Below are 18,961 nucleotides of genomic sequence, written 5' to 3'. Positions count from 1 at the left end.
GGGCTTACAACCTCCCAACAGATTTCTTGTTACGTTTTCTGGTGAAAGGCTTAGATTGATAATAGTATTGTAAGTTTCCTGAATTTCATTTGAGTTGAAGTACGATCTCTAATGAAGCAAGTTATTGCAAATAGACAAGTTTTGGGTCGAGTAGTTGAGTTTGTAATCTAGTATTCGAAAACTCAGTAATGAGAAAGGAATTCTGTTATCGCCTATCGTATCGATGTTCCGGCTAAATTGAGAACAGTGTGGTTAGAAGACTTCACCACAGTTCACTGGGTAATCATGAGGATCGAAATTTGATCCGGTTGTAGTTTTGTTGGCTACTATTAGAAAAATACATCAACAGCTCGAATAATCTAGCTTGGAAATTATTTTACTGGTGGACAGTTACAGCAAGTGAAGTGGATCTGACCGATCAAAAACATTGCTAAGATTGCTCAGAGCGATCAAAAGCATAGCAATCCGCTTCTGTCTATCAAACTTTATTTTTTGTGTTTTTATGTAGTTGTCGAATAAACGTGTGTGATATATTTAAGGAGAAAAGTGCTATGTATTGAGTGTTATCTATTTATACAGTAATCGCTCACTAACTGGTCCTGGTGTAACTGGTCTGCTTTTTAACTGGGCAAACGTTAAGTGGTCCTTGGACCACTTTAAAAATATAATTTCGTAAACCATCGACGTTATATTCAAATGTAAGATTTGCTGTGAGGGGCATTCGAATGTAATCTGGAATGTTATGAAAATTGACATTATTTTCGCTGACAAAAACATTGATTAAATTACAGAAAAATAATATCCTCAAATTATATTTCATACCTGTTGTCGCATTCAATGCGAAACTTCCATTGGAATCATTTTATTTATCCAATTTCATGATCAACGCGAATTAAACAATTTATTGAAGTTCCCCTCGATTGTATTTGACGTTTTACATGCCGGACCAGTTAAAACGCGAATGTCGATAACTGGTCTTACCTTTTCGCCCAGTTAGCGAATGTTTACTGTATGTTGGAAGAACCAAAAGATGCAGCAAGGAATAGGAGAGTTGTCGTCCAAATTATTCAATCCAATTTGTGATCCCCGACAGTATTTCATTATATAATTGTACGAAACAGAACAAATTACTACTCATAGGTACACTAGTTCCTTGTGGTCAAGACTAATCCCTATTCAAATATGGCTGGCGCCATTAGAGCTTATTGATATCAGCTCGATTTCAACAATTCTGGCATACACACACATACACATAGACACATTTTGAACAACATTTAAACGTTTAGCAAAGTAGTAGACCACGGATGTTCTCTTAGGCGAAATAATAACAAAATGTAGTTAAATTATAAGTTAAAATGCTCATGCTTCCGTTTGACTTTTACTCTGTCGTTATTTTGTGTTTTGTTTCTTTATTCTCGTAACTGATTCTGGCTGTTTGGAGACGTTTAGTGCTTTCGTTTTGGTTATACCGTACCACTTGGTTATGCCCTACCACTGAATCAAATCGGAAGGATGTTTTTCTCCAATTTCTCCATCATTTTGCTGACTCGCTACAACAATTAAATTACGCATGCATAAACTATAATCTCAAATTGGGTTTGTGTGTGTGTATATATATGGATGTGTGTTCCTAAGCTGCCTCGGTCGTGAGACACAAAATGACGACACATTTCCCTAATATGTTTGAAGAACGAATGCAACCAAAGGTAAAACGTTTGTTTCCTTTTTGTATGCATTTATATTCCGTGGAAGGGTCGAATAACAATATAAACACGTATGTATTTGACTGTACGAGCTCTACATGTATTAACATTAAAATGAAGCGTGTGTAAATCTCATGTTTAACATGATACTCGAGAGGAGACTTACGGTAAGCGAAAGTCATGATTGAACAACTATTTTTGGAAAACTCTAGATCATACCTTTTGATTGTTGGGAGTGCTACTAATTCATGTTCTGAAGAACGCAATCCATTTTCAATTATGTTGGTATTTTTTTACTTTTTTTTGAGAAGCAACCGACTAATATATCAGTGGTGACGGAGCCTTGACCTGTTGACACAAATGCAAATGCAGTTCTACCTTCAACGCTATCCGAAATCTAGCAGTCTCTAGTAAGGACCTCATTTGAAGAAGGAACCATTCTCCTCACTTGGGAGGTTGAATGGAATCGGGAAAGGAACTTGCAGTTCCGTAAGATAAAATACCTAACCGGCAAGTGAAAGGACGGAGCCAACACGAATGAACAACGAATTCTCTCACGTTTTCGTGAGAGACATACGGACATACGTGTCTGACTTATAACTTCCTAACAAGAAAATAAGTCCCCTAATTTTTATCGCAGGATAATGAAAAAAAACGGAGTAGAATGAAAAACGTAGTTACTCTCTAAGTGAGGAATATGGAATGCATTTTTTTATTCATTACCGTATCCATAGCGATGAGTATGTGTGTAGAAATGGGATAAATTGTTAGGGTCGAATTTGCATCGGTGTCACACGGCTGTGTAACCCGACACTCTTCCTCAACGATACTGGTGCGATGTCTCGGTTGGATCTTTGACTCCAATGGCAGTTCGGTGTTTGTCTAGCTTCACACGGTCCAACGGCTTCATCATGATGTCGGCCTCCATGCGCTCGGTTGGCTTATAACGCAGATCAATGACTTGCTGCTGGTGTAGATCCTTTGTGAAAGCGTACTTTGCATCTATGGGTTTGGAACGTCTCTCGAGAGGCTGGGATTCGACGATCTTTATGTACGACTGGTTATCTTCCCATACGATAATAGGTTCCGCTTGAACTTGCCGTAAGTTGTTCAGTAGTTTTCGAAACCACATCAGCTGCTGACATCCGTCCGCCAACGCTACGAATTTGGCCTCCGTCGAGGAGAGAACACTCCATCTCGCCGCATCCGGATCCCAGGTGCAGACGATGTTTCTGTGTAGTCTTCAGATATCGAAGGAACCTCTTGGCTTCGGTCCAGTCGCGGTTTGTTGGGTTTGTAACTTTTCTGCCCAGCAGTGAGACGGATACGCAAATGTCCGGCCGAGTGTTGACCAAAACGTAAAACAAGCAGCCTACCAAACTACGGAATGACGTGTTTATAGGCTATGCTACTCCTACTTTTGCTTGAGGTATTCGAGATCAATCGGCACTTTCGACGGTTTTACTTCATCGTGTCCAAATCAGCGTTTCGATGTACTCGTTTGATCGAGAGTGCAATGGTCACCGTCCCTCGTCACGTGAATCCCCAAGAAGTTCTTGAGTTTGCCTAAACAGGATAACTTGAAGTGTTGCTGGAGCTTTTGGCGAATCTCCTCAAAATCTTCCTCGGAGTTGCAGGCAACGACCATATCGTCCACTTATATGAGGATTTAGGTCACCTTTCTGTACACAGACACAAATCGACTTCAGCCTGGCGGAAGCCCATGGACTTGAAAACTCCGTCGATTTTCCTATTCCATGCTCGAGCGAACTGCTTGAGCCCGTAGATGCTGCGCTTGAGATGCCATGCCGTCGTGTCGATCGAAGCCAGCGGGTTGCTTCATATACATATCTTCTTGCAGCTCCGCATACAGATAGGCGTTCTTGATATCGAGATGCTTGACCACCATCTGCTGCTTACTGACCAAAAAGAGGACTGTTCGAAGAGTTGTTTGACGGACGACGGGAGCGAATACCTCGTCGTAGTCTTGGCCGAATTTCTGTGCGAATCCCTGGGTGACTAGTCGTGCTTTGTGCCGCACCACTCGTCCGTGTTCGTCCTCTTTCCTTTTAAACGTCTACTCACAACCTACCGCCTTTCGATCTTGAGGCAGTTGTACGAGCTCCTAAGTACCATCTTCTTTGATTTTCTTCCTTCATTGCGGCTTTCCAGGCAATTGCCTCCGGACTATTGATCGCTTCGGAGTAGTTTTGGGGTTCTTCGTTTACCTGCTTCGTTACGTTGGTGACATCGTCAAATCGATGGGGCGGGACACCTTTCATAAGTCGTGCAGATCGCCTTGGTTTTGTTTCCTCGATGTTGACTTCCTCTCTAAGTAGAATATCTTCATCGCTGAAACCGTAGAAATAGTCTTCCGAATGGCTCCCAACTTCGCATTCCTCTTCAGCGTTTTCTGCAGCCTCCGGTTGTGCTTCGGGTTCGTTCGGAATTTTTCGTTGCAGAAAATCAAACGCCACCTCCTCACCTTGATTGCTTGCTGTCAGTTCAACCGTTGGATTAGTGTCCGTGCCGCTCTCAATGAACTTGACGTCGCGGATCACATGAATTTTCCGTGTGGCTGTGCCGAGGAAACCATAAGCTGTGTTCGGTTGAATAGCCAACAAAAATCAATTTCTGTGTGGTGATATCCAGCTTCTTTCTCTTTGCCTTCGGATTGTGGTCCCACACTGTGCAACCGAAGATTCGCAGGTGGTCGACCTTTAGTTTTACACCGTTCCAAAGCTCGTATGGTGTAACGTCGGTTGATTCCGTAGGCAAGACGTTTTGAAGATACCGGTTTTGATCACCTCTGCCCAGTATCGTTGATCCAGTTGTGCATCGAATAGCATGCACCGTACCATTTCGATAAGCGAGCGGTTCTTCCGCTCCGCATTCCCCTTATATTGTGGACTGTAGCCAGCGGCTACTGGACTGAGATCCCTTCGCGCTTGTAGAAAGACCGCAATTGCTTTCCGCTGAACTCACCGCCTTAATCCGAGCGTATGGCTTTGGGAGTCCACCCGAAAAAAAATTTGGCAAACCCAACATACTTCTCGATTTTGATTGCGACCTCCGATTTCTTCCTCAGTAGGTAGAGTACACAATAGCGACTGTGGTCGTCGATCTTGGTCATAAAATATCGATAACCACTGATCGATTGCTCCTCCACCGGACCGGAAACGTCCGTGTGCACCAGATCCATTGGCGCTTTTGATCTAAATTTGGATTCGCTCGGGGAAGGACTGCGAGAAGTTTTACCTTTCAAACAGCATGCGCAGTTTTCATCAACGCCACATTCGTAAATAGTTAAACCATCCGTCAGATCATCCTGCTGTAAAATTTCGATAGCCTTCAGGTCCCGATGATCGAATCTCCGATGCCAGACGTGCGTGCAATCTTTATTGTGGTGACCGCCCGTTACCATTACAGTATCTTACGGTTGCTTGATTTGGTACAGGCCTTCCTCAAGGCGCGCCACGGCGACGACAGTTTCTTCATGTAGAAGACGTCAACCAGCAGCATCGAAAACGACCGTTGTTTGCTTCTGAATGAGTGATTGTACGGATGAACAGGCTTGGGGTGTATAGAGTGAAACTTAATGTAACTTACCGACGAAAACCTCGTTCATCAGCGCACTCGATGACGCAGGAACCTTCGTCATGTATGACCGCTTGCTTGCCGTCAGCCAGGTTAACAAATTTTACTTCACTTTCACGCAGCTCTCGGAAAAACTTTCGATCAGCGATGGTATATCGCGTTCCGCCGGAATCTACAACCCATGGTTTGGTTCTACTGCTCCTCCTGCAGCTAGGGCGAAGGACACGGATTCTTTCTTGTTGGAGGGTTTCTCAGTAGTTTTGGATCTCTTCTCCGAGTCACGAACCATCTTCCGGCATTCGCTCTGCTTGTGTCCCGGCTTCTTGCAGTAGTGACAAACGATTGTTTTTTCTTCTTACCGTCTTGGCTGACTTTCAATGTCGAACTAGAACTGAAACCTTGTCGTTTCGCCGCTTTGTCGAGCAGCTTCCAATTCACCAACTCCAATGTTAGTTCATCGTCGGAACCACTTTCGAGGTCTGTGGTTAAAGTGTCGAATGAGCTAGGGAGACTCCGTTGGATCATCGCAACCGTAAGATTTTCTACCAGCATCCGGCCAGCGTTGACCAGACGGGAGAATAACTCCTTCATCTTGAACAAAAACTCCGCACACGCTTGTCGCAAATACGTTTTAGGAGCGACACCTTCGACGTTAAACTGGTTTTCTGGTGGCGGTTTTGAAGCGCCGTCCATACGGCTTTGGCCGTCGTCGATCTGCGATCAGTCCGTTGCTGGTTGTCTTCGACCAGGAGTCCGATGGTGGCCCTTGCCTTGACGTCACCTACATCCCACGTTGTTTGTACCCTCGTTTCCGGTTTTACTGCCGGCTCCACGTAGCACCAAAGATCCTCCCGAACGAGCAACAACTCGATCTTGAAGCTCCAGGCTGGATAGTCGCTGTTATTCAGCTTTTGTAGCGCAAATCGATTCCCTACCATCACTTCTCGCTATAATTGACCGTTTAATAAAATCACGTTTGCTCCGCTGCTGGGTCCATAACCTATCGCAGGAGAATGAAAAACGTAGTTACTCTCTAAGTAACGAAAATGGAATTGAAATTTCTATTTATCACCGTGTCCATAGCAACGAATATGTTTGTAGAAATGTGTAGAAATGGGATAAATTGTCAAGGTCGAATTTGCATTGGTGTCACACGGTTGTGTAACCCGACAACCTAGACCCATTAAGTTGTGTTAACCCTTAGCAAACGAATGCCGCCATACCCGCGACATTGTTAATATTCTAAAAAAATCGAATGCAGTCATACATTGGGCATTCCATTATATTTCAGGAATTCTGTTAGGTTATCCCTTTTTCATGCATGCAGCGTGATCTGGAACATTCCTTTCCGAGCATTCAGTGTAAATACATATTTTTGTATACGGTCAATAAAGTTTGTTATTGTCATTTACGAAGCACTATCTGGTAGAAGAAAGAGAAACGAAGTCATGCGTACATGCGTACAATCCAATGAAGCGATATTGATTATGCACCTTTTCTCGCTCTGGACCAATTGGTCATCGTTCTAGAAAAATGGACCTGTTCGTTAAAGGTTAATCTATCTGGATAATTTTGATATTTGTTTGGTAGCGCTGTTTTCGCGTGAAAGAACGTGAAAGAAGAAATGCAAAACAAAACTCCTTTCAGTGTTCGATGGTGTTCGCATCGATAGCTTCCCTTTAATCTTCCTTAAAAGTTCACTACTATACTCCATATATCAGAAGCAAACTTTCGCACCTCTCTCTCACAACCCTTCAATTAGGGGTTAGTTTTCCCAGACTTGTTTTTCCAAAAATCGCCGTGCAATCATTCACCATCACAAGTCTACGGTCTCGTGTTTTGCGCGTTCACTTGGTTCGTTTCCTAACGAATATTAATATTAAATGGTTTTGTCTGTTTTTGTTGTTGTTCCATCAAACACATATAAATAGGCGCAAAAGAAAATTTTAAAACGCAGAGCAAGAAGAAGTAAGGACACAAAAAGATGTCTACTATCTCACATGTCTCGGACTGGTGTTCGGGTTAGCATTTGTTCCGATCCCTGACCCTGCACCGGCCGCACCAGTTCCTCCTCCGCCGCCTGCACCGCTACCCCCGATAGTAGTGGTCGAATAGTTATTGCTGTTCGACTGTGTGGTGGCGGCCATTGCGTGGGAAGGAAGCACCACAAAGTTGGTCAGGGTAACGTCAGCTGTTCCACCGGATTCAAGCGGAATCGGATGCTGTCGGAAGTGCTCCAGCATCTCGGTTATCGAAGGGAACCACAAGTGTTGCACTCGGCACTGTCCCAAATCGTTCAGTGTCATCCTCAGGTGTTTTGCCTTGCCTTGGAAGTTGAATGTGAGCACAAATTCCCCCTTGCGGGTTTCACTCTGTCGGACCAGGAACACACCGTGACTAGAAATACCATTGTGCAACACTAACTGGGCAGCTTCAGATCGAGCCAGCGTGCCATGAAACCAGGGATATTCACGCATCATTGCCGTCAGATCGGTATCAGTCTCGTGCGTCTGCTCCAGGTCACCCTCTGTTAGTTCGAAGTTCGACGAAGAAGATATTCTATCATCCAGTCGTCGTGGGGGTAGCTCTGGAGCCATCATAGTGGGTACGGCATTTAGTGCGGACTGGTTCAAGCTTAAATTATTAACATCATTAGCCAAAGTGCCGGACAGCCCCGCAGTATTGGTTGTTCCTCCTCCAGGACCACCACCACCACCGCCGCCACCATGTGATATCGAGGTATTCATAGTCACGTTCAAATCCGACGTCGGTGGCAACTGGGATGTTGATGTGCTACGCATGCAATAGCGTATCGTTGCCAACCAGCTGCGCATATCGTCGGTGTCGCGAGCCTCAATCACATACTCCATATTGTTGTCCGCCTTCAGCACGAATGTATTCTCGTGATCCGGCATTTCTAGGGCAGTTGTTTCACGTGCTTCCGTTATCAGGAAACAAAAGACGCCGCTACGAGGCTGTTGAGAAGTATGTTGTTAAATCCTCTACTGAACACAAAAATAAACACTGAACAAACACCAACCTTTTGCGATTTTGGAGGAGAATAAAACTCGAGCATATAACCGCCGACGGTTTTCACCAGCAACAGCTTACATTTTTCCCACTTGTGGGAATTGCTCGGCTGCTCCAGGCTTTCCGGCGTTAGGTAGTTAACCGTTCCCTCCTTGCGACACTCGACCACAATTTTGGCTAGTTTGGTTTTGTTCGATCGACTCCCGGATAGTTCCACCTCATCCGAATGCTGTTTGTGGAAAAGTGCCTGCGAAGAGAAGTGTGTTTTTACTCACGAGCCGCCCTCCGAAATATCTGTATGCAGGATACACAAAGTTGGAGTGGATGCTCACATGAATTACCTTCCCCTTGCGAAGACCTTTGAACGATAACCGCCGGAAAAACGGCTTGTGGTTAGTTTTTGGCGAGTCCGTGTCCTCCGAGTAGTCGCTCTCCTCCAGCACCATAGCAGCTCCATTTCCGGTCTACAAATGAGAAGTACACGAGATTATCGACATAAACGAGAAGTTGTTTTGTTGTAAGCTCTAGTCAAGTTTCAGACCATGAAAAGAATTAAAAAATATCTAACTAGATTTTGTATCAAGTTTTAGAATTGTGCTTTTTCTAATCCAGTCCAAAGAACATGGGAAATGTATTTCGATCCTTTCCTTCCCCGCGATATGTTAAACAATGCAAACAAACAGCACCAATGCTCACCTTGCTCTGTATTCGCCTCCGGTAGAAATCATGCTCAAAGTGTTCCTGAAAGCACTCAATGAAACGTCGCATAAAGTCTCGATGCGAGACGGTCTGTTGGACTGATTCTGGCAGATTATTGGTAACGTAGTGCACGCATGATCGCGCAAAGTCGGCTGACGCGGCGCGGGCATGTCGCTCGCAGAATTCCGCCCACACACTTCCGCTGCATGTGTGTGAGGCAGGCGGAGCCACTCCTCCTCCTGCTGGTGTATTATTGCCAGCAGATGTTGCCGACGGGGTGGTTACGGCAGTCGTTGCACCAGTTGCGGTCGTCGTCCCACCAGATTGTGTCGCATTGCAAAAGCTCTGATCGCCATCTATTAAATTGGCCATCACAATTTTTTTGAGCGGGATACAATCCTTGCGTGTGCGACTATGGAAATGGGCTCCCTTATCGGCTATACAATAGAGTGCGGATCTCCTTGTTTACTTATATACTAGTGTTGAATTGCCTCCAAAACGTCATATCGTCATATCAAAAGCTGCAGAAAAAGAAAAGAACCACGTTAATGTACATTTGCCCAATCGATAAACTGGTAAGAACCCCGCCTGCGAATGATGGATCTCTTTAGTAGCATGTCCGAAAAAGAACCTGAAACTATTAAGAACCAGAGCAGAGGATCCAAAGCCAAATTATGCCACACAAATTTCTGCATTACTCGAGAACTAACGAAATTGAGCTTTGTTCGAAAGTCGAAATGGCTTTCAATGCGATATAACGCACTCCTAGATCTTCTTCTATCTATATACATAAAAATGGATCGCCGAATGTGTTGATACATGTTATTTGCAAGTGGTTGAGAAATCTTGAACGAGAATTGTGTCTGAAAATAATCTGATATAATAATGACGAGTTTTGGTAGAAGTACTAAAAATTTTATAGTAAAAGGTAATTTTAAAGGGTAGATTAGAAGATCAATCAATGAACAGTTCTGCGATTGGATCCATGAACATGCGCTTAGTAAGAAAACGTGAATGTGATAACGAAAAATAAATTTTGGGCGGAACGAAGTTTTCTGGGTCAGCTAGTTTAATATAAACTCATCACATTAATTCATGAACACTATTATTTTTATTATCATTTTTTTAACCGACCGATTACGCTTTGCTTCGTACACCAGGCCAGCTTCAGAGAACAGTCTTTCTTTGTAAACACTGCTGTAAGGAGTTGAAAGATAATCTCTAGCAAACCTTGCCAATCGGGGTACTGCTTAGAATTTAACCGTTTGAGTGTGGAGCAAATTTTGTTAGCATGTGCCAAAAATGCGGATGAGTTTGGGTATATTTAAAAAAAATACTGAAGAGCTTGGATAGCTGATCAGGTCACAAAAGTTGTATTAATAGGAAAAAACACATAAAAAGAGAGGTTTATAAAATTTACTAACATAAACTCCCTTATCTATAAATAAATTATTTTTTTTTAAATAATGAAAAATAATATTTAAACAATCTCATTCAAAATTATGGTTTGCTGCACAAAACACGTGAAGTCCTCTTTAAAAAATGTCCCCGAAAGACGAAATCCTACGTTCAGAGGTGCTAAGTCAAAAATAACAACATAGAACAAGCACTTTTCTCATACAACAAGAGGAGCGCTATCGCGCTCCCCCGTATTCAAACGGTTAATGACTATCTAACGTAAGGAATGTGCGATTCATTCGAAATGTTTTCGCGTAACAGTCGATAACTATCATTTTCATTTTCCACTTCGTTGAGACTGAAAGTGAAAAAAGTGTTCAATATATCTTGCAGGAAACTTGATACTCTGTTAAGGGATGTTCATTCTATACGGAAAATTTAATCATGGTTCATTATTCTTATGTTAATTACTGCCTAAAATGTAATCTTTTATTAACTTCATGCACGCATGCAGTTTCTAACAGTTTCGTATTTGCAAGCCGAATATTGCAACCAACGCTTTCATGGTTACAATAATCCTATGGTTACAGGGACAGTTCAATTTTTGTAAATCGTTCAAATTGTCAGTAAATGTTTAAACATAAAAAATTTTAAATACTCCATGTTACGTGTTTGAATGCCAAATATTGAGTGTTCATTAGCGTAAGGTTGGTATTGTTCATTGGCGTTGTTTATATTATTTTGTATAGTTAGTTGCTAGTTCTGTTCCCGTTTTTTCTGTCAAATTAATAAATATAAGAGAAACAAGATTTCTTGCTATAAAATTTGAATTTCTGCCACAATACCAACCTCCCCAAATAAAATTGAATCTTGTTGCTGTCATCGTCATCTCTGTGGCTGTTGCTGATTCGCAAAGGCGGGAACGTACGTGGCGATCTGTGTATGGGTATCTATTGTTGGATGCTGCGTCCCAGGAATGGTATAAAAGGATGTTGGGGACCATTATCGAGGCTTTTTGTCTTGTTGTTCGCCCGGAGGAGTGAAGAATCGCGGCTAGTCACTCGCTACACGTGACCTGGCGTTTCGTAAGAAAAGTTCTTTTAAATAGTTACAGATAAAGATGTTTGAGATCTTTAACGTTGTTCCACTAGTGACACCACACGTTAGCAAAGGTCTGGTGGAGCCGTCGAGTGGAGTGATATTGTGGTGTGAAGTGTTATCGGTCCACGAACAAAAAAAAACCTAATTACGTCGTGAGTGCGCGGACGGTTTTTGTTCAGTTGAATTTTTTCAGGTGACCGTGATAGAAAATGACCCTATCCGTTCTCAACAAAAGAGGTCATTGCAAGACCCACCCCAGACGGTTGCCGTGGCTAGACCAGCAATCAGGGGCGTAGCCAGGGGTCCGTCTGACCCCTGAAGAAGAAGAGAACGAGCCCAACAGTTTCACAAATAGTTTCAATATCCGGCCGCCGGATATCCGACTATCCGGTTCCGAAGCTTGCCGGATATCCGGTATCCGGTATCTGGCTAAACTACTATCCGTTTCATCACTAGCTTTAATCGTGTACATTAGGGTGCCAATGAATGTATGGAAAAAATCGACCCTAAAATTTCAAAAAATTACCCTACACAAAATGCTCACCACCTCGAAAAAACTTTCCAGACGGAAAAACGACCAAAAGCCAAATTTTTTTTTTCCAAATAACAGTAAATCTCGGCGAGCCATGCGATTTCAAGACATTTGACATTTTTTATGGGGTAACTTTGGGTAACGACTCTCCTCTGTCACTTCGTTTCAGCTAGGACTACTTCGGCATTCACAGTCAACATGATTTGAATTAACGAACGTTAAGAGCGAAGATGACTGATGAACCATTCTAGCAGATGGTTATTCTAATTGACGTGACGAATGAATACAAATCTGCCTCTTCATTCAACCTAAGTTCAATCCACCACTCCTACTCCACGCTGACATGAATCTCGTTGCCCGCGTACACAATTTTACTTTGACGTCCTTATGAAGTGGAACGGAAACTTGATTTCTGATGCAAAAAAGTAGTTAAACCCTTAACAGGCGGCTCCGTTGTTCACCCACTGTGAACTCAAACATCGATACATGCATACGTGATACATGAGAAAGCGAAACGAATTCAGTCTGGGAGGAGTCACTTCAATATGTATTAGTGCATATGTATTAGTAATCTGTTGGGCAGGCAAAAGTGATCACTGCATAGGATTTATATGGATCGACAAGATTGATCATTGTTTAAATAATTATTTTAGTGAAATAGTTACAAAAAACACGCGCTAGAGATATATAGAGATATTTTTTTTTATCATTCATTCGTGTACATTTTTTATTTTAAGATAACTTTTGTTGTGTATTACACTGTTACCATTTTGAGGCGTAAGAGTATCTCTATCTATCGATAAACATTTGTTATTAGGCACAAGATAATTCCTATTATATCGATGCACAACACATGTCACCTTTTTCGGCGTAAGAATATTGATATTGTTCGAATGTTCGCAGTTGGGCTGTTCACAGCGGGACTGTTGATATGAAGCTTCCTTTGTTGCGTTATTAATAGTGCCAATTACCGATGCAGCAGACCGAAAATGTGAGTGGTAAGGGACTGGGATTACCGACCCATGATGATTGTTGCGTGGACATAGTAGCTAGAATAACACACTAAGATGGTCAGTTGAGGGACCCTGAGTTATGAGCTCATGATCATTCGCTTATCAGAGGACACGCAACCAATTAGGCTACGAAGACCCCCTATATATAGAGATATTAATACCTCTAAAACTCTAAAAGTCTAACTCTAAAAGTAAATATATCTATGTAAAGTCACCTTTGTTCGCATGTTATTAATATATTAGGCTGTCAAAAAAGTCCTGCGGTATTTTTTTTGAATTTTCATTTGTTCATAAAATTAGTTACAATCATCTGTTTTAAGTCAAATATGCGCCGTTTTGTTCGATGACTTGTTCCCAACGAGATGTCAACTTCATAATACCCCTGTTATAGAAGCTTGCTTCCTTATTGGCAAAAAACTCGGATAGCCAATTTTCACAGGCCTCTTTTGTGGCTAACTTCTGACTACCTAGCTCATTCGCCATGGACAAAAACAGGTGGTAGTCACTTGGTGCAAGGTCCGGACTATACGGCGGATGCAAAAGAACCTCCCATCCGAGCTCCCGGAGCTTCTGGCACGCGCACCAAAGAAGTGTGTGGCCTGGCGTTGTCCTGATGGAAGACAATGCGGCCTCTGTTTATCAAAGATGGCCTCTTCTTCATGAGTGCTACCTTCAAGCGGTCCAGTTGTTGGCAGTACAGGTCCGAATTGAGCGTTTGGTCATAGGGAAGCAGCTCATAATAGATTATTCCTTGACAATCCCACCAAACACACAGCAGAACCTTCCTGGTCGTTAATGAGGGCTTGGCCACCGTCTGAGCCGCTTCAGCGGGCTTCGACCACGACCGTTTGCGCTTCACGTTGTCGTAAGTGACCCACTTTTCATCGCCAGTCACCATCCGCTTCAGAAACGGGTCGATTTTGTTGCGATTCAGCAGCGATTCACATGCGTCGATACGGTCAAAGATGTTTTTTGCGTCAACGTGTGTGGCACCCATACATCGAGCTTCTTTGTGAATCCAAGCTTCTTCAAATGGTTAATAACGGTTTGATGACTTCTCCCCAGCTCTTGGCCGATGCTACGGCTGCTACTATGCCAATCTTTCTCGGCTAATTCAGCGATTTTGTCGCGATTTTCGACGACAGGCCTTCCGGAGCGTGGCGCATCTTCGACGACCTCTACACCAGAACGAAAACGTTGAAACCATCGTTGTGCGGTGGAAATGGAAACTGTATCGGGTCCATAAACTGCACAAATTTTATTGGCAGCTTGAGATGCATTTTGCCTTTGTCATAGTAGTACTGTAAAATATGTCGGATTTTCTCTTTATTTTGCTCCATATTTGCGACGCTATAACTCACGAACGACTTAACCAAACAAAACATTGTCAAGGACTATATTATAGCGCGCAAAAATACCTTCCAACAAGCTATAGTATGACTCGATACAATGAATACAACTAGAACTACGCGCTTACAACGACACCTCGCGGAAATACCGCAGGACTTTTTTGACAGCCTCATATATATAGAGATATTAATAACATGCGAACAAAGGTGCCTTTACATAGATATATTTACTTTTAGAGTCAAAGCCATATACACGGAGAAAATTTGAAATTTCTATTATGGTTATGATCCATATCAATGGAAGCTGATTGATTATTCAAAAAGTTGCACAGGAACTCTACATTGCGATTGTATAGCTGGATTAGGTGAATATGTTCCCATGTAGGCTTTGTGTTTTTTGCTCTGGAATGTGAGTCTCATTAAGAAGTAGACTATAATGAACATTCATTTGCTGATATCCTTGATCGGTGGTTAGTTCCGTCAAAAAAGCGGTTGATTATGTTGAAATTAAGGACACATTCAGCCAGAAAAATCAACCAATCCCCAATTATGATTTCCAGGTATCTGTTCTACGAAGAAGTGAAGTATGTTTATAATATGTCCATCAAATAGCTAATTCATGGAAAATACAAGGAAGCATTCGAACGTGAGCGCGAGCCTTTGTGACTTCAATCTAGGTCCGAACATGTTGATAATCTTTTCCTGCCAATTTTTCGATTCAAATCTAGAAAAGTCGCTCAATGAAGGTCGCGGAATAGGTGCTAGTAAATTAAGTAATATGCGTCTCACAAAAACTCTTGTTCATGAAATAGCTCGCCTAACTGTTCCACAAAGTTCATGTTAGTTCTATGAAATATTTCACGCTAGTAGAAAGACCGCAACTATATTTAAATCAACTACAAGAACGCCGATTGATAATGAATCCGCTTCTGCTGCATAGAAACTACGAATGTAAACAAACGATGTGTGTCCAACACATGTTCTGTATGTCGAGTTGGAGAGGGAGATAGCAAATAAACGCCCGAATGACTGTTGAGCCATGTTGACGGAAAAACTTATGGAAGAAACAAAAACTCATTTCCCATTAAATACGAAGGCGGATTTCCACATAGTCCCCTGACTATCTTCAGTTGAACTGACTTGCCGAGTCCTGGATATGATCATTGTTGTGTTATTAATAGCACAACAGCCCGATGTTTCCTGCAGAGCAGAGCAGTTTGTAGCATACTAATTAACCCTAACTCTAATTTAGCACAAAATATTCTGACCCTATCTCAATTCCGCATTCTTGCTTATGTACCATAACCACTTTCCACATATCACATCTAACATATGCATAATCTCCACCTAACACTTTTTCGCTTTGTTCGTAAGAAACTCTTGGGATTTCCTTATGGAAATCCCCCAAACTGACTAATTACGTAACCCCGGCTGAACGCTAATTACGACGCGCTAGCCGTTCCAAACTCCCCAGTATACGACCTTCAACAACTAACAACAATAACATACCGCCCCGCTCGACGGTTGTCTTAAAGCCATAAACAACAATAATATACAGGCAAAAATAAAACACACCCAAATGTACACAGGTAAAGAAAACATACGGTCATGTGAACCTAGCTCGTAAGTTAGTTGGTAAGAGAAATATATTCCTGTGTCAGACTTCAATTCGAGTGTAACGTTGAATCCGAAATCCTCGAACGTTACATGCCCTAACGGCCATGCATGATCAGGTTGCAATGGGTGAATCGATCTCCATCGCTGATGATTGTTGCGTTGACGTAGTTATTCTATAACATCACAAAGATGATCAATTGTTGCCCTGATTTTTGAACTCACAATCGATCGCTTAGTAAGCGAACTCGCAACCAATGAGGCTATCCCTTATATATACAGTTTTGGACTCGATTATATACAGTTTGAAAATATTTTTTTAATGGTTTTAATTTCAAATGTGATTTATTTCGAGAAAAAATATAATATTTCAACGTCAAGTTGAAATTAAATGAACTATTATAAGTACAATGGAGTAAAAATTGTGATTTTTTAAGCTTTTGATTGAATTTTGAATGAATTCTTTACAACGATATTGCAGCGAAATTAAAAAAAGATAGAAATTGGGGGTCAAAGAAACAAATTGTAGAGCAGTTTGAGAGCTTCAATTCGGTTGATAGAAACAATCAAGTTAATTATGAATGTTTTGATTAAAATTAATAATAACATCTTTAAAATCACTATCTTTTAACTTTTTCACTTCCAAAATGTTATTTAAATGAACTAATTTAGATGTTTCACGAATATATCCTGTACTAAATTTTCCCATCTTTCAAATGAAAGCAACAGAATCGTCATACGTAGCCTACTTTTTGAAGCAGCTTAAGGTAAACAGATCCCGGAACATTAAAAAATTTCAATAACTAAGTCATTGTTGAAATTCGACCATATGCGTAGAAGAATTATTTTATCATTTTATCATATATCACCTCCTGAGAGATTGTGGATAATTTTTTTTTCATGTGAGAAAGGTTTTTTTCTGGCTTTAAGGGGATAAATAAAAAAATTAATTCGTTTTTATATTCAAAAAACGAAAAAAAATCATATTCATAACTAATAAAACAAAGTTGTTTGACTCGATTATATTCAGAGAAAAGAAATAGGAGACTGTATATAATCGAGTCGGCCCTGTATTTTGAAATGTAATACGAGTGATGAATAAAATTTATATATACAGTGGAATCCGTTTATAAAGACATCGAAGGGAATTGACAAACGCGTCATAATAAGCGGACGTCATACAAAGCGTCTTCAGAAAAAATGTCGATCATTATAATCGGACATAATTTATAAAAAAAGGGGTCATAATAAGTGACATTTCACTGTAAAGAAAGTCATTATATCCAAACTTTTTACAAAGAATTTTAAATGAAACCAAACATAGTTGTGTGAACGTCATAATAAGCGATTGGTCAATATAAAAGGAGTCATAATAAACGAATTCTACTGTATTTCGAGAGTTTTTAGAGGAGTTTTCTCAGTGACCTTCTCAGGTCTAGAAAAATACATCCGTGAAATGCACGATGAATAACGAAATGTATGACCGATTCGATTAGAATGACATTATTTTCTAAACTTCGTTTAGTCGAATAGTTCAGAGTTCGCCTTTTCAAAATCAAATCACTCACCACAGTGATTTCTAATATTTCTTATCCATTCCCACTAACAATCAATACTTCCATGATAATCGCAAAGGAACCACGCTATAGAGACAACCCTCCTGGGCGCGAATATCATATTAACATTCCTTCTCTTTTCCCTGGTGGCTCGAACCACCGAAAATTACACAATGAGAATGATTTGCTACTCCCGAACCTTATTCAGTGTGTTCTTTGTGCAATTTCACTGGTTCAGCCCAGCAAACATTTAATCACATACTTTGGCATACTATAAGTTACATATAAAGTGAGATCGAATCAAAATCAAAATCATCGATCTTTTACCTACACATGCGCAAGTAACCTCAATTCGCCTAGATCTAGCCGCATCACCTGTGAGCTGGAAGCCTTTTTTCTTCTTCTTTCTTTGTTTTTAAGAGGTTTTAAACATTGCAGATCATTCGCCTCTAGGAAGCCTTTTTGAATGAGAACAATGAGTTATTGCCATTAATGTAACCACACATGCTCGGATTGCAAAATGACGTTCACGCTATTGTCGTTCATCCTGATAAAACACCGGCTGGAGAGCACATGTGTATATCCAATGCGCATATTATTAATGAGATGCTGGAATAATGCTAGGTGACTGCGCAGCGACGCTCGAGAAATGTGATTCGAAAAAGAAACAATAATCTGGAAGCGGTTTGAGAAAGAATATACTTACTTGCGAGACGTTATCACGAGCAACACCGACCCAGCCTTTGCTGTTGTCGAGCCAAAACGTATGCATTGTCATGACAGTACGTGTGTTCAATCGAAAAAATGAAGTCTTTAAAAAGTTTCATTACAACATTACACGTATTCCGTCCAACATGTTGCTGGATGCATTCGGTAGAATGACAAAAGCGGGGATTACCTCATACGCACATTTTTAGTTTGGTTAGTCGACAAAATACACCCTGAGCAAAAGAATAGTCCAATTTCTTCGGAAATTCCAGATTCATCTACTGATCAACTGCTCTCCTGTACTCTGAAATCCGATCGAATCAGAATTACCCGAACGGATTGTTGTGCGAATGATTGAATCGTGAGATCCAATCGAGATTCAAATCAATCGGATTCCGGAATATGAGTGACTGTTCGATATTGATATCACAAACATAGTACATGGTACCCATGAGGAATTTAAAACTTTCATCACCTTGCATGGCAGATGGAAAATGTACAAAGTGTTCCCCAAAAAATTTCATTAATGACACGATCAAAAGTGTAGGGAGACATACAATTCATTAACGTTGAAACTCTAATAATGGTGAATAATCATTCACAAATACCAAAAGCGCAGACATTGACGGACTGGAAATCGTTGAGTAGTACCATATTCGCC

General features: G+C 41.3%; 1 protein-coding gene across 11 annotated transcripts in view; it reads right to left on the bottom strand.

The window, feature by feature from the left end:
- Positions 1–18,961, bottom strand: part of LOC129776148 (SH2B adapter protein 2) — a 36,196-nt gene that overhangs the window by 6,022 nt on the left and 11,213 nt on the right. For 8 of the 11 annotated variants that reach the window (XR_008743061.1, XM_055781592.1, XM_055781587.1 and 5 more), the window contains exons 2-5: positions 9,027–9,550; positions 8,663–8,794; positions 8,341–8,577; positions 7,301–8,275 (exon numbers count right to left, since the gene is read on the bottom strand). Coding sequence is in view for 10 of the 11 variants with exons in the window: in XM_055781592.1 (XP_055637567.1) it covers positions 7,301–8,275; positions 8,341–8,577; positions 8,663–8,794; positions 9,027–9,401 (1,719 nt within the window). In the remaining variant the exon portion in view is untranslated. Of the gene's footprint in view, positions 1–1,718; positions 8,276–8,340; positions 8,578–8,662; positions 8,795–9,026; positions 9,551–11,276; positions 13,722–18,961 lie in introns of those variants that run through there. The other 3 variants (XM_055781591.1, XM_055781595.1, XM_055781596.1) reach the window with 3 other exon arrangements.

The sequence above is a fragment of the Toxorhynchites rutilus genome, chromosome 3 (assembly GCF_029784135.1).
Source record: "Toxorhynchites rutilus septentrionalis strain SRP chromosome 3, ASM2978413v1, whole genome shotgun sequence".
Classification (NCBI taxonomy): Eukaryota; Metazoa; Arthropoda; class Insecta; order Diptera; family Culicidae; genus Toxorhynchites; species Toxorhynchites rutilus.
The sequence above is the reverse complement of the archived record's forward strand: the minus strand, read 5'-3'. Positions and strand labels throughout refer to the sequence as shown.